The sequence below is a fragment of the Phascolarctos cinereus genome, unplaced genomic scaffold, assembly GCF_003287225.1.
Source record: "Phascolarctos cinereus isolate Bilbo 61053 unplaced genomic scaffold, phaCin_HiC Scaffold_5;HRSCAF=322, whole genome shotgun sequence".
In the NCBI taxonomy this organism is placed as follows: domain Eukaryota; kingdom Metazoa; phylum Chordata; class Mammalia; order Diprotodontia; family Phascolarctidae; genus Phascolarctos; species Phascolarctos cinereus.
In genome coordinates this window covers 37,019,911-37,044,385 of record NW_027555958.1, presented here as the reverse complement: position 1 = coordinate 37,044,385, position 24,475 = coordinate 37,019,911, and the positions used below count along the sequence as shown (strand labels likewise).

General features: G+C 40.5%; 1 protein-coding gene across 3 annotated transcripts in view; it reads right to left on the bottom strand.

The window, feature by feature from the left end:
* RHOT1 (ras homolog family member T1) overlaps positions 1-24,475 on the bottom strand; it is a 69,379-nt gene that overhangs the window by 39,489 nt on the left and 5,415 nt on the right. For all 3 annotated transcript variants that reach the window (XM_020963201.2, XM_020963202.2, XM_020963203.2), the window contains exons 2-6: positions 10,017-10,075; positions 8,240-8,321; positions 5,675-5,718; positions 5,250-5,303; positions 4,319-4,371 (exon numbers count right to left, since the gene is read on the bottom strand). In XM_020963201.2, the coding sequence (XP_020818860.1) occupies positions 4,319-4,371; positions 5,250-5,303; positions 5,675-5,718; positions 8,240-8,321; positions 10,017-10,075 (292 nt within the window). The remainder of the gene's footprint in view (positions 1-4,318; positions 4,372-5,249; positions 5,304-5,674; positions 5,719-8,239; positions 8,322-10,016; positions 10,076-24,475) is intronic.

The window sequence follows — 24,475 nt, the reverse complement described above, 5'->3', positions numbered from 1 at the left end:
CATCCTATAAGTTTCTGCACTTAGGCATTGGGACGTATATTTCTAAACGAAAGGGCACACTGGAGAGAACGTAAAGAGAAGACAGGCTATAGGGGGGTCCCCTCAGCAAGTGATTGCTAGTATAAGGGGAAAGGAAAGTCACCAAAGAAAATAAGTTGCTGGAAGGGATTCTAGGCTCCTATGAAAAGGACAGAGGAGATAAGGAATGTAAAGCTAGGAAGCTTTTAGCAAAATGCTAAGCTGGAATCTGACTTCAGAGTGGGGCTCGTTTATGGTGCCCAGCGGATATACAAGTTAGAAGAAGGATCATTTCGGGGCTGGCAAGCCTAGGGATAAGGAGGAGGGCAAGGGGAGGGTGTCTCCACTGCCTTTTTCTTCAGTGTCAAAGAGGAAGGCCTCAGGATTTCCTCAGCCCTCATAAAAATGAGCAACTCAATCACGATTGGGGGGGGGAGGGGTGTGTGTGTGTGTGTGTGTGTGTGTGTGTGTTCATTCTCTTTCCCCCCTTCCCTCTCTCTCTCTCTCTCTCTCCCCTCTTCCCCTCTTCCCCAAACCCTTTTGTCACAGGGAAAGTAAAATAAGACAAATCAGGGGCCTAGAGCTATATGAGGCAAGATTCCAATGTCCTGCCTGACTAAAGGAAAAACAAAGGTTCTCACTTAGTCTCCAAAGAGTGTTTCCAAGATCCCTCTATTTCCATTTACTCTATTAGTCCTCCCACTGCATCCAGATCAGAGATGCCTCCAAGGGAACTGATCTTTATGGGTATGCTCCAGCCATCACCCAAGGTCAATATACATACAGTTGACAATAAAGGCCTGTAACTTCAGTGATATAACTGTTTAGATAAAGTCATTTTTCATGGCTTAGCTGAATCCCTTGTGCAAAAGCTTAGTCCCTTCAGCTTACAGGTTGTTTAACCACTGGTGCTACAGAAGGAGAACTCCAAGTGCCCTGGGGCTACAGAATGCTTCCTTCAATACAAGATCTGTAGGAGCTCCCTGGGTGGGCAGACTATGCCTCCCTCTCAAAGGTGCAAAAGAGAAAAGTCCACTTAATCTGGAGGAATCCTATTCAAAGCAGCTCTGTACAAAGGTTTAGGATAAGGCCCATCTAACTTCAGATGGTTAGGGAAGTTGGCAGGTTGGGAAAAGCAAGAAGACATTACACAATGAATCTACTGAAATGGTCCAAACCCTTTCGATAATGGGACAGCCAAGCAAACAAGCCTGAGGTTTGGAGCACAGAAGCAAGCAGCTGGCATGCCAGCAGAACACGTATCTGACTCCACAGTATAATACATTCTCATAAGAGTGCACACTAGTTAAGCAGGCTCATGGTCTCCTGGTCAGGGCCTACAGAAAGGGTTCTAGGATACTTCATAATAAGATGCAGGCAGCAATGAGAGTGCTGACCAGAAGAATACTGAATCAGGAGTCTGTCTAGCTACGCAGCACGGGATTAGTAGGAACCAAAAGCCTTAGGAAACAAAGGGTCAAACTGGAGGAAGTCATCTCAACCAGGAAGAAGCAAGCAGGTAGTTACCACTGGTCCAACCAGGATCCAGCCCGGAAGTCAGTGAGGGAGTAGGGGTTGGCCTCTGGTTCCAGGGTACAGGACACCTTCTCTGCTTTGTTTTATGTGCTTCCCTGGACCTCCAGGGAAGGACTGTAGCTATAAACAGGTCACAACTGTTGTCAAATGCTGCTTCTAACTGGAGAAAAGACAAGGTGCTACAATAACGAGAAGTCCTTATGAGTGCCCGCATCCTTTCCCAGCTCCCAGGGGACTCATTACCATTTTATTATAAACTGTCTTGGTGATTCTACTCACCATGCCTGTAATATTCCAGAATAAGACGCTTCTCCCTGGCTGTCTTATAGGAGCCATCTCCCTCTTTCAGAACATAAGCTCTCTAAGGACTTTTGTCTTTTGGTCCCCAGCACAAAGCCTGGAGCGTAGGAAGCACTTAATAAGTGCTTTTTCAGTCACTCGTTCACTTAATCAGTTTAATCAATCAACAAGCATTTACTAAACCAGTAGTTCTTAACCTAGTATCCAAATACCCCCACGGGAATCTGCGAATATGGTTGTTTTTTTTGGGGGGGGGAGTTTAAACTTGGATAAGAACAATATTTTGATAACTGTGTCTCAATATAATCGGTTTTCTTTGTAGCCTTATGTACTTTATTTTGTGCACCCACCTGACTTTATTCTGAGAAGGGGTCCATAGGCTTTACTAGACTGCCCAAGGGTCAATGAAGAACCCCAGTATATCATTTCTACTATGTGCCAAGCACTGTGCTAAGTTACCACGAATACAAAAACGTTCTCAATGGGGAAGATAATACCTGCACGTATACATAAGTTCACACATAATACACACAAGATGATTACAAGGTAATTTTGGAAGGGGTGTACTAGAAAATGGGGAGACTGGGAAACACTTCCCACTGAAGGTGTTATTTGAGCTGGGGGCTTAAAAAACCAGTAACAGAGAAGCAGCTAGTTAGTGCAGTGGATAGAGCTCTGGCCTTGGAGCCAGGAAGACCTGAGTTCAAATATGGCCTCAGACACTTGACACTTACTAGCTGTGTGACCCTGGGAAAGTCACTTCACCCCAACAGCCTCACCAAAAAGCAAAAAAACAAAACAAAAAAACCAACAACCAATAACAGAGATTCCAAGAGGCACAGTTAAGAAGGAAGTGCCTTCTAAACACAGGAAACAACCAGTGCAAGGCACGGAGATGGGAGATGAAGTCTCCTTTGTGAAGAACAGTTAGTAAGCCACTGCGGCTGGACCACGGAGTGCAAAGAGGGGATTAATGTAAAAGAAGACCAGAAAGGATGGAAGCGGCCATACTGTGCAGAGATTTAAAGCCCAAGCAGAGTGTGTATTTGATTCTAAGAGGTAACAGGAAGTCACAGGAGTAGGATCCTGGGGGATAGAGGGGAAATTGATAGGATTAGACCTGAACTTTAGGAAAATCCCTGCAGCAGCTGTGTGGAGAATGCTTCGGAGTAGAGAGAAGCTTGAGATAGGAAATCAACACAGGATACTATTACAAGACTCTAGATGGAAGATGATAAGGATCTGAATTAGGGCAGTGGCTGTGTGAGTAAAGAGAAACTGAGGAGATACAAAAGATGTTGTGGAATACAAACAGGAATAACAAGATTTGGTAACTACTTGGAAATTCGAAATGTCCAACAGGTAGTTAATAATGATGGAATGGAGTTCAGAAGAGAAATGTGGGTTAGATATGTGGATCTAGAAGTCATTAGCATAGGAATAGCAACTGAACCTATGCTCACCAAAAGGAACATCAGAAGAGAATACAGAATGAAAGGAGGGCCCAGGACAGAGCTTGGGGTAGACACATAATTAGTGGGAATAACACAGATGACGTTTCTTTGTTTCAAGTTCAAATGCTTTGCTCTTCCAACTACAGCACAAACTCCTTGTGGAGCTATACTTCTAATTTTTACAGCCCTAATAATCAACCCACAAATCAAATATGTAACGAGCACTTGCTACATGCTAGGTGTGTGGAAGGGGTGCCACAAATGCTTGCTGAATGATTTACGTGAGCATCAATCCTTGAAAAGATTTAAAAGGCTCAGAAAGTACTATTTTGGCCCATCCAAATAGCCCTGCCATGAAAAGTTATTTTATTGAGTCAATTTTAAGCTAAAACCCAAGATATTTTCACCTAAGGTGGTGATTTCACTAGTGTAGGGAACTACTGGTATAGAAAGTTCTTCCATCAATGCTAATCAAAGTAGCTGCCAGTGGCCTTCATGGAGAGGTTAAGTGACTTGTCTGTGACTGCACAGCTGGCATGTACCAGACACAGGACTCACACTCGGGTCTCCCTCAGCCACCTACAAGCCCTTTTGTCTCTATGAATGCATAATTAGCATCCTGCTTGGGCAAAAAACTGGGTACAAATCTTCATATTCCTTTACCCCCCCGACCCCACAACAAAGACAGGCTGACTCCCACATGAAATCTTTCATGACCAGAAGCCCTGATTCAGGGACATTCAGTGACCGTGCAGCAAAGCACTCTTTGTCCACAGCGCACAGGCGCGCATGCGCGCACACACACACACACACACACACGGTCACACAGCACTTGCGCTGAAGCCACTGTGTCTGCACTGACCATGCACCAGTCAGGCGGCTTGTGGCATAAGCTGCGTGGCAGAGGCCCCAAGCTGGGCTGGGACATGACTCTGCCTCAGATTTCTGCATGTGAGGGTGCTAATCACTAGCAGTCAATCACGCCTGCCTGGTTTCCTTTTGACAATTACCTGCTGTCTTTGTCTGTTCGCTCATTGATAAGAGGAATCCACCGGCTTGTTACCTAAAACAGAAGTTTCAATTATTCAGGATGATGAAATATGACGAGGACAATTACGATGACCAGAACTCGTATTGCTATCCTGCTCGAAGGTCTGCAAAGCGCTTTCCATAGATAATGGTGCAAGCACCTGATCAGAGAAGAAGGGGGGCATCTCTGCAGCTTCATAAATGCCATTTCAGTAAAGATATAAATGATATACAATAATAACAGCTAACATTTATATAGGGCTTTAAAGTTTGCAAAGTACTTGATATCTATCATTTCATTTAATATACTTAATTTTCACAACAATCTTTGCAATGTAGATGTTTTAATTAATCCCATTTTACAGATAAGAAAACTAAGGCAAAGAGTGGTTAAGTAACTTGCTCAGAGTCACGTAATTGTATCTGAGACAGGATTCAAACTCAAGACTTTCCTGATTCCAAGTCCAAGACCTTTCCTCACTGTGACACCTATATTCTTCGTCTAAATTATGGGGTGGAAAAGCACACAACAGGACAGGTGGCAGCATATACATTTGAACTCTGAGAGGGCCATTAGTGGTGAAATGTACACTAGCCAGGTAAGAGTGTCATAGAAACACTGAAATAAGCAAGTAGTTCCGTGGACTCTAAACCTCCGAAAACATGATTCCTGTCTAGAAATTATATTAAACAATGCGGTGTAATCTGCCAGTAATAATACACATACTAAAGCATTCTGGCTCCTTTCCCTCAATTTTCCTTTATGCTAGTCAAAGGATCAATGGAATAGAAGGGGTAAATTCCATCAATGAGGCCTCTAACATTGTAATTTAGGGTTTGTGAATGAAAGTACTACTTAAATCAAATCCAGGCCACAGCACAATGTCCACCAAAAACTTCATACACACATACCTTATCAATAGAATGCTTGTTGTTAACAGCATAGACTATGCAGATAACATTTGCCTAGGAGAAAAATGAATACATTAGTAATCTCCTTTAAATTAAAACAAAACGTAAACAGCAATAATTCTATACCCTAATGCAACGGGGCTAATGGAGAAAAGAATAAAAAAACCAGATTCAAAAAGTGGTAGAAACCTTAGGTACATACTGATCTGAGGGGATGATGAAGTTCTTAAAGGCTCAGTTAAATACAGATTTCTAATTGTCCCATATTAAAGTCAGCTATTACAACGGAGTACTGGGGGGGAAAGCCAGGGAACAGAAAACCAAGATGAGAAAGACAGGCCCACTGACCCAAGTCATTACTTACCCTCCCCACAAACACACACACAGATACCAACATGACTGTGTCTGACCGCATCCCGACTTACCTGGGAGATCTCATGATGAAGCTGTTCATCACTTTGTTCTGCTTCTACAAGTGACAGAGATGTTAACTTCCATGGAAAAAAATGAATGATGAATAATTTATTCTTTTTCATTAGCACTACTGAGTATACCAAACTGCATGATCCCAATTCAGGGGTGGGGAACCTGCAGCCTCAAGGCCACACGTGTGTGGCCTTCTAGGTCCTTGTGTGCGGCCTTTTGACTATGTCCAAGTTTCACAGAACAAATTCTTTTATTAAGGGGATTTGTTCTGTGAAGTTTGGATTCAAAGGGCCACATCTGAAGACCTAGAGGGCCACATGTGGCCTCAAGGCCACAGGTTCCCCACCCTTGTCCCAGTTCATTATTACATGGCATTAGGTTAGGAAACAAACAATAGGACAAGGAAGGGCAGAGGAAGCCAGGGCAGTGAATTCGCTCAGACAGATGGGTTAGCAAATATTATTAAACAGAGGGATAATATGTCAAATTCAAGGGAGGCAGCAAAGGTAGGAAGGGGCAAGTAGATGCTATAGCTTTAAATAAACAAGTGGTCCAAAGTACAAGAAATAATTGAGGAAAGCAAGAGCAGGTAGATACTATGGGGCTAAATGACCATGAAATCCAGAGCCCAGAAAAGACAGGCCACAGAGGTCAGGAAGCCAGGGTAAGAAACAAGCAGTCTGGAGCCAGATGAAGGGGACTCGTCAGGAGGCAAGGTCAAAGAACCTGAACAAAAAAAAGGTCAGGATCTAAAACCTAAGTCTAAACTACAGGCACAGGGAACCAGAAGTAAGAATGGAGCCTCACAGTGACCCAAAGGTTCTAAGCAACAAGGTATCCCCTCTTATGTCCTCCCTGGGGTCACAACGGATGTCCAAAACCACTTGTTGGAGATGCTTCCTGGAGGCTGCAATCTGTGACCTCTGAAGTCCATACCAACTCTGGATTCTAGGAGTGTAGGCAGATGGAGCCTGCAAGTGGTGGTAAATAAGTAAAACTACATTCTTCATACTTGGATATGGGACGGTCATAGGTCAAACTACTGTCCCACTGGACAGTAAAAAGACTAAGAAAAAGCCACTGGGCTACAAAAGAGTGTTTCCTCTGCCCAATACCAGTACTACAAAAGGGCTCCACTATATTTTAAATATTCTCCTCAACACTATTCCCTTTTTCTCCCTAATCTGGACCTTTGATTTCATCAGTGTGGTAAATTCCTGGTCTAGAAACTCCCTCCACTGATGCAGATTGGGCATTTATCTACACCTCAGTCTTAGTGAGGTGCCTGAGACACAGAAAGAATAAAGTTACTTGGCCATGGTCACCCAGGTAGCAGGTCTTCAACTCAGAGCTTCTCAGCTCCCCAGGGCAGCCCTCTATCCAAGCCACCCTGCCTCTTAATTTTTACATACTGAGTTAATCATATGTTGAACGTTAAATTAGTGCCACAGACCACTAGAAGAGCTACAAGATCCTTAGAGTGACAAGAGACCTTAGAGACCACAGGCCTGTCCTTTCATTTTATATCCTTTCCAGAAGACCAGAGAAGGAATGAGTATAACTCTAGAATTCCAAATACTAAGATAATGGATTTTAGAGTTGGAATGGACCTTTGAATATATCTAGTCCAAACTTTTCATATTAAAGAGAAAGAAACCCAAGCCCAGGTGGGTTAACTTGCCCAAGATCACACAGAGAGTAAGAAGTAGACCCAAGATTTAAACCCAGCTATCCTACTCCAAATCCAGTTGTTCATTCCCCATAAACATAAAGAAGTCAAAATAACCTTAATTAACTTTATCTTTAGGATACTGGCTGCTGTTCACACAGAAAAACTGATCACATCAACCACCTCTTTGGGACTGTTAAAGGCCAACTGATTTCAAAGTTCTGGACTCAAGATTAGGGAATATTTTCCTCTACTGTCAATCCACTCAAATCCTTATCACTTCTCTACTGGAAGAGGGAAAAAATGAGCCCCAGAGACATAAAGCTGCCACATAAAATAAAGATGTTAATAAGAATTTAGGTAAATGAGTTTAAGAAATTTTAACCATGGTATTGGTATTCCTAATACAGTCACAGGAATGGTTCTGAAGCATGGAAACCAGCACAAAGGCAAGTGGCAAAATGACTAAAAGGGAGCAGTGATATACACAAAATTTCAAAATTTCAGGTAAAAATGCAAACATGTGATTTTAAGTTGGTGCAAATGCCATAATATCAATTGGGAAGCAGGTTAGTAAAGTAACGAATTCTGAACCAAGGCTCAAATTTGGTCCTTTTCCTAATCCGTGGCATTCATCGTATACAATACCAGAAAGCGTGACAAACTTCGGGACTTTATTTTGTAAACACTCTAAGGAGCAAAGTCTTAATCTGAATTTCAACTCAGCACTTATTTATTGTCCTTCAAGCTGACAAATGGAGGAGATCAAAGGAGCATCTGTTTCTAAAAGGAAGGGAGCCTGCACAGGGCCTACAACAGCACTCCCTTAATTAGTCGCTCAGTTAGTAGTATACAGAAAACCACCACAAAGTTTTACTGACAGTACATCCATTACCTGAGTAATCAACTATGTGCGTTGGAACTCTCTCAGGTGTAACATCAGCTGGAATGGTGATTTCTTCTGCCCGTGGAGGGACCTCAGTTTGCAAACAAACATTGAAAAAGAAAACATTCAGAGAAAAAGAATCAAAGTCTGTTCATAAGTGCTGGGATCTGTTAGCCCATTTTACAGGTATGCTAATAGGCAACATCACAGCTGCATTTTCAAAGAACCACTGAATTAGAGCTAAAGGGACTCTGGCACCATCAATGCCAAGTCCCTCTTTTTACAGATGAAGAAACAAGCTGGGAAAAGTAAGAGACTTGCCCAGGGTCAATTCTTATTTTTAGGTTTTACCAGAGATGGCAAATCTACCTAAGACGCACTTATCAAAATGTGTTTTTTATAAAGATTATTTTTATTTATGATATGTATATATAATAAGAATACTTCTTATGATGCTACATTTGAATATGGACTAATATGAGAACAGCAAAGAATTAGCATTTTCAAAGCTCTTTATTTTATTATACATATAAAGGGTTGTGCTGATGTAAGGAATCCCCAAAATGAACTGTAGATAGGCCTATACTCTCTCAAACCACATTATCTGCACAAAGACTCAGTATGTTTATGTGCTCAAGAGTAAGTCCATCAATTCAGCTTAAAAATACGTAAGCCTTTGATTTTTTACTTTCAAATGATAAATGCCCTCATATATCACTTTCAATTACTAAAATCCCAGATGTGAACACAGTCTCACTAGGTTCAATTATCTCAAAAGACATTCACATACTACATATGACTATCAGTGTGACTGCTTCTGAGGGAAACATGAAAATGTGGCTCATGACTAAACAATCACACCTCATGTGACTTGGTATTACAAAAAGCAACAAAGTAAAACTCAAACTTTAAAGTAAAGTGCACATGTTACAGCAAGCGTAGCAGGGGCTGAGGCTGAAATGTGTGCTGACTTCTAGGGGGCTTGCAGGGGAAACAAAAAGAGACTGCATGCAGAACCACCCTCCCAGCCAGCTTCCCCTACCTCCCCAAACCACACAAAGGTTTGGCTAGAGGTACTAGAGACAAGAGACTAAATTTAAACAACTACACATGATTGCCCTCTTCACATGACGTGGAGGCAACCCTGGATTTTCAAAAGAAACACTCAGGTCTACCAATGGGTTGTATTGTGTGTCTATCATGAAAGGACCAACACAAAGTTGGGTGAGGCACACCACCAACAGCTGGCTAACAAATGATGAAATTTTTGACTGCAGCAATTCATGAAAGCCATCTACTAAGATGTGGAGAGGTTGAGATCTACGTCAATAAAAGGAGTATCCCTAATGATTACATCATAGACTTTTTAGAAAAAAAAATACACAAATCATTACTAACACCATTACCTCCTACATTTGTTTTGATACTTAAAATGTTCTAACATTTCTACAGACGTTATTTTATCTGATCCTTACAATAACCCATCAGATAGGCAAGACAGGTATTAATATACTCATCTGACAAATGGAAACACTGAGGCTGAGAGGATGTTAAGTGGTCTACTCAAAACTTTACATCCAGTTAACAAGGAGTAGACTAAAAGTTACAATACTTCAAATATAACCATCTATGAGTTAACATCACCCTTTAAAAAATCATACAGCTCAAAATAAACCCAAGCCGAAAAAAATTCAATATATTCATTTCATCTCAACTTAGACAAAAGCTGAGCAATGTTTAATCTCTGCGGAAATACAATATTAAAGGAAAAATCAGGATGCTTTACCTCTTCTGGGAATTCTTCACTAACCAGAGACATGATCAGTGATGTCTTCCCAACTCTGGCTGTGAAAAGAAAAAAATCCTTACGTGAATAGAGCACTTAAGCGCTACATGGAAATAACACTTTCAGAGAGAGAGAGAGGTCTATTAATTCTACAGAATTCTACAGAACTCACTCTAAGATTCTCGAAATTCTTCTATTTACCACAACCTCCTCCCCTTCTACCTCTCCTCTTCCCTTATTCCCCCCATGCCTGTTCTTTACCCTCTTCGTGATCTATGGTCCTTTAATTTCTCCATATACTTCTAGTCTATATTTACCCTGCCCTGATACTAACTTCCCTTCCTACCTCAACTTGACCACCTCTTGCCTTCTTGACTCTGCTGGCAGAGCAAAGTTGCTCCATCGAGGCAAAGAGACCAGGTTATCTAGTCTGCTACATCCACTTCCTCTGCTCCAATTCTAGAGCCACTAAACATTTTGGGAGGAAATAAATCATACTGACCGGGTCCACAAACTTACTGATATAAACTGGCTCTTCTAACATATGACCACGCTAATATTTCTTAATTATATTACATTACCTGAAAATGTTCTTCCAAATCTCCTCAAACTCAAACTCTCCTTCTGCTCCCCTTATCCTTGGCAGACAGACAGTCTCACTCCATACAATCTCAAGTCTCTGCCCCATTCCCCTAGCGCTTTCAATGTCCTCATCTGGCCTTAGGTCTTTCCCTTCATTCACTTTCCTTCTTACCATCAGTCCTTTTAGCTATACTTACATCACCTTATTACCTCTGGTGTGGGTTCAAATACTAGCTCTGTCTCTTTGACAAGACACTGCATATCTGTGGGCCTCAGTTTCCTTCTCTGTAAAATGAGGGGTTGGACTAGATGATTTCTAAAGTAACCAGTCTCCTTGCTTCAAGTCTCTTCCCATTCCAATCCACCTTCTACTCAGCTATCCAAGTGATTTTGCTGAAGTGCAGGCCTAACCACATCTCCCCCTAAACAATAAACTCCAGTGACTCCCTATTTCCTCCAGAATCAAATAGAAAATCCTCTGTTTGCCACTTGTAGACCTTCCCTACCTACCCTTCTAGTCTTCTTACACCTACTTCTCTCCACAGGTATATACAATCCAGCTACACTGGGCAACCTGCTATGTCACAAATGACACTCCTGACTGTTCATTTGTACTGGCTGTCCTCAGGTCCGGAATCCTCTCTCTTCTCACCTCCTTTACCTCTACAATCCTTGAAGACTCCAAGATTCAGCTCAAATTTCACCTTCTGCAAGAGGCTTTTCCAGCCCCTGCCTGGTAGCCAGGGGCTTCCATTTTATATTAGAACATGACTGACTGACCTTATGATTGCATCTGTGTCTTCTCCACTACTCTGCTCCATTAAATACTTCATTTAGCACATGCCTCTTCATTGCTCCTTTCTAGTGGCTCATTCTTTTCCACCTACTCAAGTCCCCCTTTTCTTTGAAAAACAAAACAAAAACACCTTTCCCTTGACTTCACTATCCTGGCAATTATTATCCGCTCTTCACTTACTGCCTCACTTCTAGAAAATGACGCATACTGGCTTCCTCCACTTGCTGTCTCCAACTCCTCACCATCCCTTTACTACTGACTTCCTTAACATGGAATTCAATGGCTTCATCTTCCTTAACTTCTCTTCAGCATTAGACACTGTACTACTTAGTCCCCTCCTTCTCTCCCCTCCCTTGACCTCTATGCCCCAGCACCCTCAGGGCTCAGCAACTTGAACCTCTCTTTCTGTCCCTTTGGCTGGCCCCTCTTCCTCCTTCTTGCTCCATACAACCCCCAAGGTTCTATCCTTAGCCCCCCTTTTTTTTCACTCTATAGTCTCTCTCTATGATTTCATTTTCTCATGGCTTCAACTGTTAAATAGTTCCATCTCTGCCTCCAACCTCTCATCTGAGCTTCAGTCCCAGTACTCCTCACTACCTGCTACAACAACATCCCTCTGGCACATCCAAAACTAAACTCCTCTGCTTCCCCCCAAAATCTGCCCTCCTCTCAGTCATCCAGGCTAATAATTTCACAATGGTGTCTGATGTTCCATAGGATCAAAGAACTAGGGCTGGAAAGTGAGTTAGGAGGCATTTATCTAATCTACTCCCTCATTTTACAGAAAAGGGAACTGGGGCCCAGAGAGGTTAAATGAATTGTGCAGCTTGTAAATCAGGAGTTGAATGCTTTTCTTGGTACTCAGTGGCCTCCCAGTCTCAGCTCACCTGATCTCTAGAATTAGTCCTCTATAATCCATCCCCACAGTCACCACCGTCCTCCTTAAGGCCTTTATCTCTTCTCACTTCAACTATTTTAATAGCTTCCTATTCAATCTTACTATTTCCAGGAAAAGAAAAGCTCTATAAATCATCTATCACACTGCTCAGCAGATTACTACTCTGATCATGTCACTCTCTATTCAAAATCCTTCAGTGACTCCCTACTGCCTTCCAAACAAAGTATCACCTCCTGACCCTGGCATTCAAGGCCTTCTATTCTCATCCTAGTACAGTTTTCCGGCCTTAACAGGTATCACTCCCATTCATGTATACTGCATTTCAACCAAACTGGATTATTCTGCATCCTCATTCTTTACCTGTTGCCTCTACCATCTTGTTCACTATGGACTCCTTTTCAATTTCTATCTGTGGAGGTCCCTCCCTTCCTTCAAGGGCCAACAGAGATTCCACTCTCTCCATGAAGTCTTTCTAATTACACTTCCAACCTCCATGTGAAAGTGATCTCTCCCTCCTCAAATTTCTCACTGCCCTTTGCCCAGACTTTTCTGTTGCACTTCTCAGAGTATCCTTTGTATCCTAGTTATTTGCATGCCTGTTTTTCTCTTCCCTGACTATAAAGCTTCTTGAAAACACAGCCTAGTCACATCCACCTATTTTTACTCCAGTCCCTTAAACATAGGATGCAAGGAAGAAAAAAAGAATCAAAATTACCACGGTAATCTACAGCACACTTTTAAGACTTAAGAGTAACTGGGCATTTTTTTTAAAATTAGAGGACAAGGGAAGAGTTGGGAGTTCAATTTAATTCAACATTTATTAAGCACCTAAGTTTGCAGAGCACTGTGTTAGGCTTTAAGATAGATAAGAAAGAGATCAGGTACACAGGTACCAGGAAGTATGCTAAGTACAACGTTTACAAATAACTAGAGTAGTGCAAATGTTATCTGATGAATAAAGGATCACTTCTGACTAGTATAATTAATCAGGGAAAGCTTCATGGAAGAAGAGAACTCCTAATTTGAAAAAAAAAATCTCAATAATTTTCAAAACTCCTTATTCTGGAAATTAAAAAATTAAAAAATCTGACTCCTACAAGTCAGAACCTTATTTTAAAATTTATGCTACTACACCCTTAGTTTTCTGATTACATAACTGCTATAGCTAAATATGAGATTCATTATGAAAGTACTTTATACAGAAGAGCTGAGGAATGTAGCAATGAGCATACTCAGTTTTCTCTGTATGACCATGAGCAGTACCCCACCATTAGAATGTAAGCCCTTTGAAGGCAAAGGCTGTTTCATTTTTGTCACTGCATGCCCAGTACAGGGCCATTCAGAGAGAAGATGCTCAATGTCTGTTGGCTGAACCAATGTTACTACAACTCAAGATCTGTAATTTCACTCGGGGGAACTTCCTCCACTGGGGCAGATCTCTACCTGGTTAGTAACTTTACTCTTAAACCTCCTAGGACCCTTTGTGAGGAAGCAAAGAACTAGAAACAAAGCAAATATCCATCTCCTAGAGAATGGTTAAACAACCAGGGAACTAAAATAGAATGGAATGGCAAAACAGATTTCAGAGGAGAATGGGAAGACTTCTATGACATAATGCAAAGAGAAGTAAGCAAAACCAGGAAAACAATAATACAGAACACATTGACAACAATGTAAATGGAATTTAAAAAAAAAAAGGAAATTGAATGCTGGATGATTTTAATGACTAAACTTGGTCCCAGAGGAGAGAAAATTCACCTTCATCTCTTCCTAAGAGGCAGAAGACCACGGGTGAGCATGTACTGTTAGGCACAAATTGATTAAGGTTGGGTTTAATGAATTGTTATTTTTTCCCCTTCTTTTAAAATATTTATTACAAGTGACAGTTTTCAAGGTAATAGGAAAGGATAGCTATCTGGAAATAAAGGTGATGTCAAAATAAGATTTTTACAAGTTGCTGGGGTCCACTTCGTAGAGGTGGGAGGTCCAAAGCTGTTGTACATGTTGCACAACTTTTTCAGATTTAAAATTATAATGATGTAAAAACAAACGATATCAATAAAAACTTACTTCTAAAAAAAAGTTATTGGGATATTACAAGGTTGAAATTTGCCCATGGTCACATAGCTAATATTTGTCAGAGGGAGTGTTTGATCTCGGGCTTCCCTGACTCATTCTCTTTTTCTCTCATCTGGGTAAGTGACTGGAAAGGATTTTTCAGTTTCCACACAGGGATTTGCCGCGCAATAATCAGGAGCCAGGAACTTCCATCAATGGATCAGCTGCAGCCCTAAGTTCCATTTCCTCTGGCCACAGCTCCCCTGCAACTCAAGAGAAGACCTCTTAGGAGTGCTTTGAAGAGCCTGAAGCCCTAATATTTGGGGGAAAAAAATTCAATACATCTCAATAGTTGCTAATTAATGAAGAGATAATAACTATTTCAAATAATAAATGATAACAATCTGATATCTACTGCCTAACTAAACAAAAGGGTTTGATAAAAAAAAAAAAAAGAACCAAGACCCTGTAACTGTCTTTTTCTCCCCATCTTCCCTCCCTTCCTCTTCTCATCCTTCTCCTGTTTGGGTCATCGCTCACCGGGTACCTTTTGGTACTCACAGCACTTGAGATGCTGTGCAATCAGACCACTCACTCAAAAACAAAGTGCCTATGGGATGCAGACAGTGCCAAAGGCAGGCTGGGGAAAGTGAGAAACAGCATGTAGATTTCCCTCTCCATCTTCCCCCGCCACTGGTCACCATCTCCACTTTGCTAAAACCACCCAGTGTGGTAGCCCTGAGTTTAGACTGCTGCTATAGAGCACTTCATCTGATCTAGTAACTGTTGCTGCTGTGAATGACCCACATCTTTCTCTTTAGCGTGAGTTCTGTATGCACTACCCAAATTGGGAGTTTCACTCACTGGCTCAGGAAGTGCCCGTGGGGCACTACTGGTCTAATTATAATTCTAGGGACAAAAAAAGGGTGGCGGTTTGTATGAAGACTACTTTATATGAACTAAGACCATAGAGTTCACACTAGGCACAGTAACCAATAATATAATGGACTGTTTATTAAGGTTGACACTTTTACCTCCCTCTTCCTTTATACCTCTTACTATGAGCAGTGGACAGAATGTTGGGCCTAAAGTAATTTTCTTGAGTTCAAATCTGGCCTTTGACACTAACTAGTTGTGTGACCCTGGGTAAGTCACTTAACTCTGTTTGCCTTAGTTTCCTTATCTGTAAAATGACCTGGAGAAGGAAATGGCAAACCACTCCAGTATCTTTGCCGAGAAAACTCCAAATGGAGTCATAGTCAAACACTAATGAAACTACCAAACAACAATTTTCAAATGAGTGCCATATAGAACTGAAGTATATTATTATTATTTGTTGCACTTATTGAAAATTTATCTCAGATTCTTAATTTTTAAAAAAAGATTAAATGATCATTTTACATTTCTTTAAAACAACTAAAGTAATTAAGTTGGACTTTACTTAGAAAACATTATATAGAAGGCTACATATATCAGAGGACCTCAAAATTATTTTATTGATTTTTTTCTGTAGATCAGTATTCTTCAATTATCTTGAACATACAAACAGTCCTGGTTTTTTTGTGTACATTATTTCACTTGACCCTCACAAGTGCCCTGCGAGGAACATATTATAAGTATTTTTAGCACCATTTTAGAGATAAGAACTTACTACTTCTTGCCTTGACTGATCACTGGAATATGCTCCATCTGCATACCTGGAATCCAATAACCCACCTACGCAGTGATGCTATCTCTTGGGTTCTGTGCTCCCATTTGTACTTGTGGAACTAATGTACCCCTGTCCTCACACTAAATGACTTTCTGGTCATAATTACTTCAAGTCCAGATCCATGGTAACTATCAAACTCCAGGTCCCAATTTACCACATCTTGCCAAAACTCAAACCCAAGAACACGCATGTTTATGAACTCTGAAATTCCTTTATAACACCATAATCTGTTGTCATTGCACCTATCCCTCCTCCTTGCAACTCTAAAGCCTGCTCTTCATCCTCACTGAGACCTCCAATTCCTCAGTTATCTTCCAGCCTATCAATCCTGCTATCTCTTCCCTTCCCCATCTCAACTCTTCACTGTTCTCTTCTCTGGAGTCCCTTGACTGTCTTGCCCTACCAAACCCCAGCCTTGGATTATTCTCATCATCCAGTGCCTTCTCTCCCGTAATCTAAACTGAGTCATCACTAAAATAAGACAATCCTTTTTATACCTCCTTAATCAATTCGCTATCCCACTCCTCATAAGTTTTCAATCTCTCTTTAAACTCCCACAGCTTCTCTTCCCCCCATCTTCTCCACTGAGAACCCTGCCTCACATTTCAATGAAAAAATTGATGCCATTTGCCCAGAGCTCCTTCAACACTCCTCATCTCAGCATCACTCAGATGTATTCTGCTACTATTTCCTCCTTCACCTCTTTTTCACAAGAAGAGGTGGCCCTTCTTGCCAAGTAAAACCCCACTACATGCTCAAGAGATCCCACTGGATCCCATCTTCTCCAGCAGACTGCCCCCTATTAGCCTACTCTCTCAATACTCTTCAATCTCTGCTTCCTACTGTTTCCTTAATGCCTACAAACATACTCACATCTCTCCCACCTTCAAAAAACCATCCCTTGATTACTGCATCCTGGCTAGTTATTATTTTATATCATCTCTCCTCCCACCCATGCGGGAATAACTCCCTGAGAAGGTCATCTACAATCAGCCTCCACTTCCTTTCCTCTCACTCTCTTAATTCTCTGTAGTCTGGCTTTTAGCCTAATCATTCAACCAAAACCGCTCTCTCCAAAGTTACCAATGAACTGTCTCAATCCTCATCCTTCTTGACCTCTCTGCAGTATCGATACTATCGATCACCTGCTACTCTTTGATACTCTATTCTTTCTAGGTTTTCAGGACACTTTCCTGGTGCTCCTTCCACCTACTGGACCACTCCTCAGTCTCCTTTGCTGGATCTTCATCCACGTCACATCCCCCAAATGTGGGTGTCCCCCAAAATTCTGTCTTGGACTCTCTTCTCTATTTATACTACTTTCTTTAGTGATCTCATCAGCTCTTGTGGATTTAATTATCTTATCTATAAAGATGATTCCCAGATCTATTCGACAATCCTACATCTCCAAATGCCTAATGGACACTGCAAACTGGATGTTCTGCAGACATCTTAAATTCAAAGGTCAAAAATTGAACCTGTATCTTTCCCACCCAAACCCTCCATTTCCTAACTTTCCTGTTACTGTCAACCTCAACTACTCACTCACACCCCACCATATCCAACCAGTTGTCGAGGCCAATACAATTACAAAGGCTACCTTTGTAATCTCTCTCCTATATGTCCCCTTCTCTCCTCCAACACTGCCGCCACCCTGCTACAGGCACTCATCGCTTTACGCCTAAACTACTGCAATATTGTACTAGTTGGTCTCCCTCCTTCAAGTCTCTCCCTACTCTAGTCCATCCTCCACTCAGCTGTCAAACTGATTTCCCAAAGTCATTAGGTCTATCACTTTCCTTACTGAATAAACTCTAGTAGCTCCCTATTACTTCTAGATAAAATATAAAATCCTGTTTAGCTTTCAAAGCTCTTCATTAATCTAGCCCCTTCCTACCTTTCCGGTGTTCTTACACCCTACTCCTCTCTGTGGAATCTTTGATTCAATGACACAGGCCTTCTTGATGGTACTTGAATAAGACAATCTATCTGACCTGTAATACGCCTGAAATTCTCTCATTTCTACCTCCTGGTTTCCTTCAAGTCTCAGTTAAAGTCTCACCTTTTTCAAGTTTTTTCTAATCTTCCATAACCTTAGCCTCTTCCCTCTGAGATGATCTCCAATTTATTCTGTATACATTCTGTCTGTACACACTTGTTTGCATGTTGTCTCCCCCAATAGACTTTGAGTGTCTGAAGAACAGGAACTGTTGATTTTTCTTCCCATCTCTACCATTTAGCACAGTGCCCAGTACACAGTAAGCACTTTGAGAACTGTGCCATGTTGTCAGATTTACTGCCCTCGCAGCTTTTCCTGGGTCAGCTCATTCCTGCCTGTCTCTATGGCCTCTTTATTCTCTTCTACGCTTTTACTGCAGCACACACGGCAGGGAGCACAACAAAGACCTCAGAGATCCATTCTACCGTAGGATCGTGGTTCTAGAGCTGGGGGGTCCAGAAAAGTCATCCAGTTTACCTCCTCACTTTGCCGATGAGAAAACAGAAGCCCAAAGAAGTTAAATTACTTGCCCAAGGTCACAGAGGCTTCAAACCCCAGATCCTGTAAATCCAAATGCAGCACTTTTCTCACTGTGCCTCATCATACCCCACTGCCTCCCAAGATGACTTCGGACAAGCCACAGTCTCCCTAGGTCTTGGCGTCTTAAGTCTTAAAACAGAGGTGAACAAAGCTGCCATTGAGGGCTCAGAGGGAACCACTGAATGTTAATTCTATGATTCACACCCCTGTGGTACTGAGATGACCCGCAGTAATGCTGGGAATACCAACTCTATATGAACTCATAAAAACTCATGTTTGATCAAAAATTGTAACAAGTCCGCCATGCACACTTCTAGCATTTCTTCAGGGCTGCCAACTTTTACTGGAACCAATTGGCAAATGGCTTCACTGTGTCCCTGAATGTGATGGAAGTATCACTGAGTCACAAGCAATTCAGAGAGAGAAACAAGGGAAAACTTATGAACAGTGAAATAAGCAGAGGCAAGAAAACTATATGCAAACTGACAAAAATGGTAAAGGAAAAAAACAAACAAAAAAACAGCTGGATGCCGTATAATGATAATGAATAAGCTTGGTCCCAGAGAAGACCTAAGAAAATGCATTTGTTTTTCCTCTTTGCAGAGATGGAGAACTATGGGCATGGAATACTGATTACACCATCAGATAGAATTGACATGTTGGAAGATTTTGCTGAACTGTTTTTTTCTTTTAAAAAAAGTGCTAAAAGGGACGACTCACTGGGCAAATGAGGGGGACAATATATTTTGAAATAAAGGTGATGTAAAAACTAAATCAAAATGTATTTTAAAAACTGCCATCACAGTCTTACTTTAAAAGGGCATTTGATTCTAATAAGCTCCAGAGGCCCAAAGCCTTCAGCCAACTCAATCTGCCCTTCACTTCAGCACCAGAACCAGGATACTCTAATACCACACAGTCCATTTATGATAAAGGATCATACCTCCAGATGAAGCATCAAGGTTTACTTATTTCAGTTTCAGCGATCCCAGAATTTGCTCCATCTGAGCAACTGATGGAATTTACAAAAGCTTTTGGAGTACCTACAAATTATTTATTAAGTGTAATGCATAAGAAAAAATACTGCCATCTTTTAAAAATGCAAAATTCACATACCACTTAAAAGTCATCAATAATATGAACCATTTTATCAAATTAGATGGTCTCAGAAACTAACAATATTGCCAATAGATCCTTCCACCAAAATGAAACCAGTATGCTAATTAGCTATGAGATCCCCAAATTAATCCCAAATTATCTTGAGATGTCTTTAGAGCATTTTTATAGGAGAATTTCCAGACTATCTATATTACACTTGGTCCTAGGCAGCTAGTAGCAGGATGAAGCAGGTTTTAAGACCTGTAATACTGCTGAGTCCTAATTAGTGAGAATAATGAATTCCTAAAGTGGTCACATATATTTGAATTCTCAATATTCGAAGACATAATCATGTAAAATATGGAAATTAGTTCAATCCCAATGGAAATATGTAGCACAAATTCAAATAATGCAACCACTTCAAGAGAATTCATTACTTACACTAATCAAGACCTGGCTCTATAGTCATACCAGTAAGATCTGATGTTTATTGATGGTCTGAATAGCAAAAAGTCACAACCAAGAGGTCAGTTAGCATACGGAAAAGTACCTGAATATAAGTCCAGGTGGGTATACAGAGCATTGTCAGAAAAGTCCACACAAGCATGAAAGGCCACTGTAGCAGGCTTCCAAATAAGCAACCAGACCAGATCCAAATCAAGAGAGATGAGAAAAGGACAGAAGGATCAAAACGAGTAGTATTAGCGAATGGTTTTGTAACCACTTATCCCAGGGAATTATAGGTTGACCAAAGGCAACTGGGGAGAGGTAAAGGACCAGTTACTCTTAATGATAGTAGCAGCAGTAGGGTTATGTCAAAAAATTTTTAATGTACCTTTCTTCCTTCATAGGTTGTCGATAACCCACTTTAGAACCCTCAATTTTTGTGATAAGCCTGGCGGAAGGTTTATTTTTATAAAAACATGGATCTGCTACACAGGCTCATGAGAAATAAACTTCTGCTCTATAATCTCCTAATCAAAACAGAGCAATTAATAATCACTTATCCATGCACTGTGCTAAGCACTGGGGAGATGAGAATCAAAATGAAAACAATCCCTGCTATCCAGGGACCTATGGTTTAGGGTGGGCACTAGCAGTTGGGGAAATCAGAAAAGGCTTCATGCAGAAGGTGTTCAGTCTCTAAGTCACAGGTAAGGAGAAAGTGAATTCTGAACATGGAGGATTACCACTGCAAAGGCATGAGACTTCTGAGGAATGGTAAGCTTAGCTGGATCATTGGGAAGAAAGAATGGAGAAATAATATGTAACAGGGTTGGAAAAGTAGGTCAAGGCCAAGTTGTGAGTTATTTTAAAAGCAAAAAAGAGGATTTTCTATTTTATCTTAAAAGCTAAAGAGAGGAACTGGAGTTTATTGAGTCAGGGAGCTACATACTCAGACCTGTACTTCAGGAAAATCACTTTGGCAGCTCTGAACTAAGGTAGGTGCTCTGTAACTTGTGAGAAAGGGACAGATGTGAGAAACACTGTAGAAGCAGAAATGGAAAAATCTGGTACGTGAATGGATAGGTGAGAAAGAGTGAGTATGTCTGAATTTTCTTGGAATCAAGGATCTATCAAAGCTTAAACATTACACTTAGCACCTAAATCTTTATAGCTTACATTTCTGGTCATTTTGAATGGCGTCAAAAAGACTTAATCACTATTGTTAGTTTCTTTACAATGTGTACAGATACTTGCATGTTAAGCTTATATATTTGCATTAAAAATGTATTAATCTTATTTTCACCTCTTATATTTTTAAAGTTGTACTTGAAGTTTGACATAGTTGATGTTTTAAACAGTGAAACAAAGAGATAGCTACAGAAAGAGGTCTAGTTATATTGTAAAATTATATATAATACAACATGATTTTAAACAGCGATTTTAGCGTTCAATATACTACAATATATTAACATTTCAAATGATCTACTCTTTGAGATAACCAATAAGGTTTTGAAAATCCAAGAATATGAATCTTTTTTATACAACAGTTTGAGAAGTTTCCTTTAAAAATTTTTTTAAAACAAGACTACAGTGAAGACAGGCGACAGCTGTAATAAACTCTCTTTGGCAGGGTAATTTTTTTTTTAAAGCTATTCATAAGGGATGGTTTACTGGGAGGGGGAGCAGGAAAGATGTTCAGTCCCCATTTGGGGTTTTCTTGGCAAAGATACAGAAATAGTTTGCCATTTCCTTCTCTAGCTCAATTTGATGAGGAAACTGAGGCAAACAGGGTGAAGTGACTTGCCCAGGTCACACAACTAGTAAGTATCTGATGCCAAATTTGAACTCAGGAAGATGAGTCTGCCTGACTCCGGGTGCATCACTTTATCCACCGAGCTACTTAGCAGTCCCAGGGGGAAGGACATTTGGATACATTCTGGCCATGTAAAAACAATTTTTTTTTCAAGGAAGCTATTCATGTTACAAAATGTTTAGTAGTCTATAACATGGTTTAAAAAAAAACAACAACTATGATTCAAAATGTGGTTTTTCTTCTGCCTTTATTACCTTTGTAGCTATGAATGGTATAAGATAGGCTTAAAATCAAACATGCTACTTTATAGCTAACTTCAATTCTCTAAACCAGGCTCCTCAAAGTCCCCAAAACCCTTTCCTTTTCTTTTCTACATGTATATGAGTCTGGATTTTCGTCATACATTTCAACCAAAACAATATATCACAAGAGACTGAATGCAGAAACAGATAAGAGAATCCAGCTGTTTTCTATTAAGCAAAACAGTAACAAGATCTGCAAAAATATGTAAAACAACACCATTCTCACCAATCTTTTTTTGTTTTGGAAAATAAGGTTATTTTTCATTTTAAAATGTTATTTATATTAATATGTAACATATTTAGTTATTTTAAATAAATGAATAAATATTTTAAATGTCAGTTTTAATTAAAATACAGTAAATACTGATATAACCAATACAAACAAAAGTTCTTTGAGGTCCTCAATAATTTTTAGGAGTATAAAGGGGTCCCTAATAATTAAGAGTGTAAAGGGGTCCTAAGAGCAAATAGTTTAAGAACCAATGACGTACATGAATGAATAACTTCCACCTGAAGTTAAGAAAAATAAACTCTTTAGGCCTATAAGAAAATTCTTTTAATCTACTTAATATCTGAAATGTCTCTTAACAATGTCTCTTAATGTCTGAAATGTGCAAATCCTGAATATGTACAATTGTTTGTGAAAACGAAGATTATTCATGTGAAGGAAAAAATCCCGAGTCCTTCCTTCCACATTTACTTTATTAACTTTTTGTTTAACACGGATCAGTTATCCAGAAAGCCTTCTCCATTCCAAAAGAATGCTGTTCTTAGGCTCAACACCGTGAAGCCAGAAGCCTTTCTTGCAGAGGTAAGAATACAGAATCTGGAGAATTCGCTCACACGGATTTTAGAGCCTCCTCAATCTCTGAATAACTGAAGTAGAAACAAGCTTTCTTACTAGGGTTCCCTTGACGAAGGGAATTGCCCTTTCTACCCCAGGTCTCTTCTTACTCATCAAGAGTCAAATGACTGCCTCAGAAATCTGGAAGTGGCCTATGAAACCAAAAAGCGAGGCCGAAGTTACTTCCAAGGACAGGGAAAAGGACCTTAAGATCCAGTCCAATGAAACATGTCATGGCTCAGTTTGAGAGACTTGCCTCTAAGTGGGTCACCCTCGAGAAGCATAATTTATCATTAAAGGACAAATTATGGAAGACTTATTCAGGCTATATTTACTGTTTTCATCAAAACTTCTAAACACCCAGCCCTGAGTAGCAATAAAATTCTTGACATCCATGAAACAAGAACAGATTTCTTGGCCCAGTCGTCACCTTGACTCTAAAGCCACACTGGCTATTTCTCTTGATAAAAAGTAGCTCTTGTTTTAACTTGGTCTCTCTGGGATGTCCTGCTCTTCATGCTTATCTACATCTTTCATTTTAAGTTTCTGCTAGGTGCTCAACCATTTACTTAGTATTACCCCCTAAAAAAGACTACCAGTTTTCCTTTACTAAAAAAAAAGTTTTGGGTAAGTACCTTCACATTGTACCATAACAAATCCTACAGTTAACTTTGTAGACATTGCTTTATCTTTCAGGGAAACTTTGAGAATAACTTCTGTTCTAGAAGCAAGGGGTCCTTTCCTCCCAAATCAGATCACTACTTAGATTCCTAACTTTTTTTTTTGGTGGGGGGGGGAACCAGATGGGGAAGAAGAGACAGGCAATGTTGATACTTGCACTTGGAAGAAGACTGAGACAATCCCTCAGGAAGAGAGGCTATTTCCCAGTAGGACCACAACCAATATGGTTTAAGGATTAAATGGCACACTAATGAAGAGCCAATGAAAGAACTACAAAGGCCTGACAGCCCACCTAGCAAAACCGCCCACAGCCAGCCAGTACCTGGAGCCCTCTGTCCCTCACCCTCCTCTGAAAACCTGCTTTAAACTAAGTACTTGGGGCTTCCAAGACAGAATTTGACCCCTTTCTCCTATGACAGCACTTTCTGACAGTCAAATCATGAAATATCCTAGGAAGAAACTTTTTCACTTGACTGGCTAGCTAGACTGTAAGAAAAGCACATCTATCACAGGCATGCAAAGATTAACCCCATGAGATGCTAGAAATCACAAGTTATCACATTTTGATGACTGAAGGGAACACTTTGAAAAGCTGAGAGAATGCTCTTCTCTTCCCCTGCAGCAATGAACCTAAAGGCAATTTAAACCACAGGAGAAAAAAAAAAAAGCAGCCACATTCCATTAAGTGAA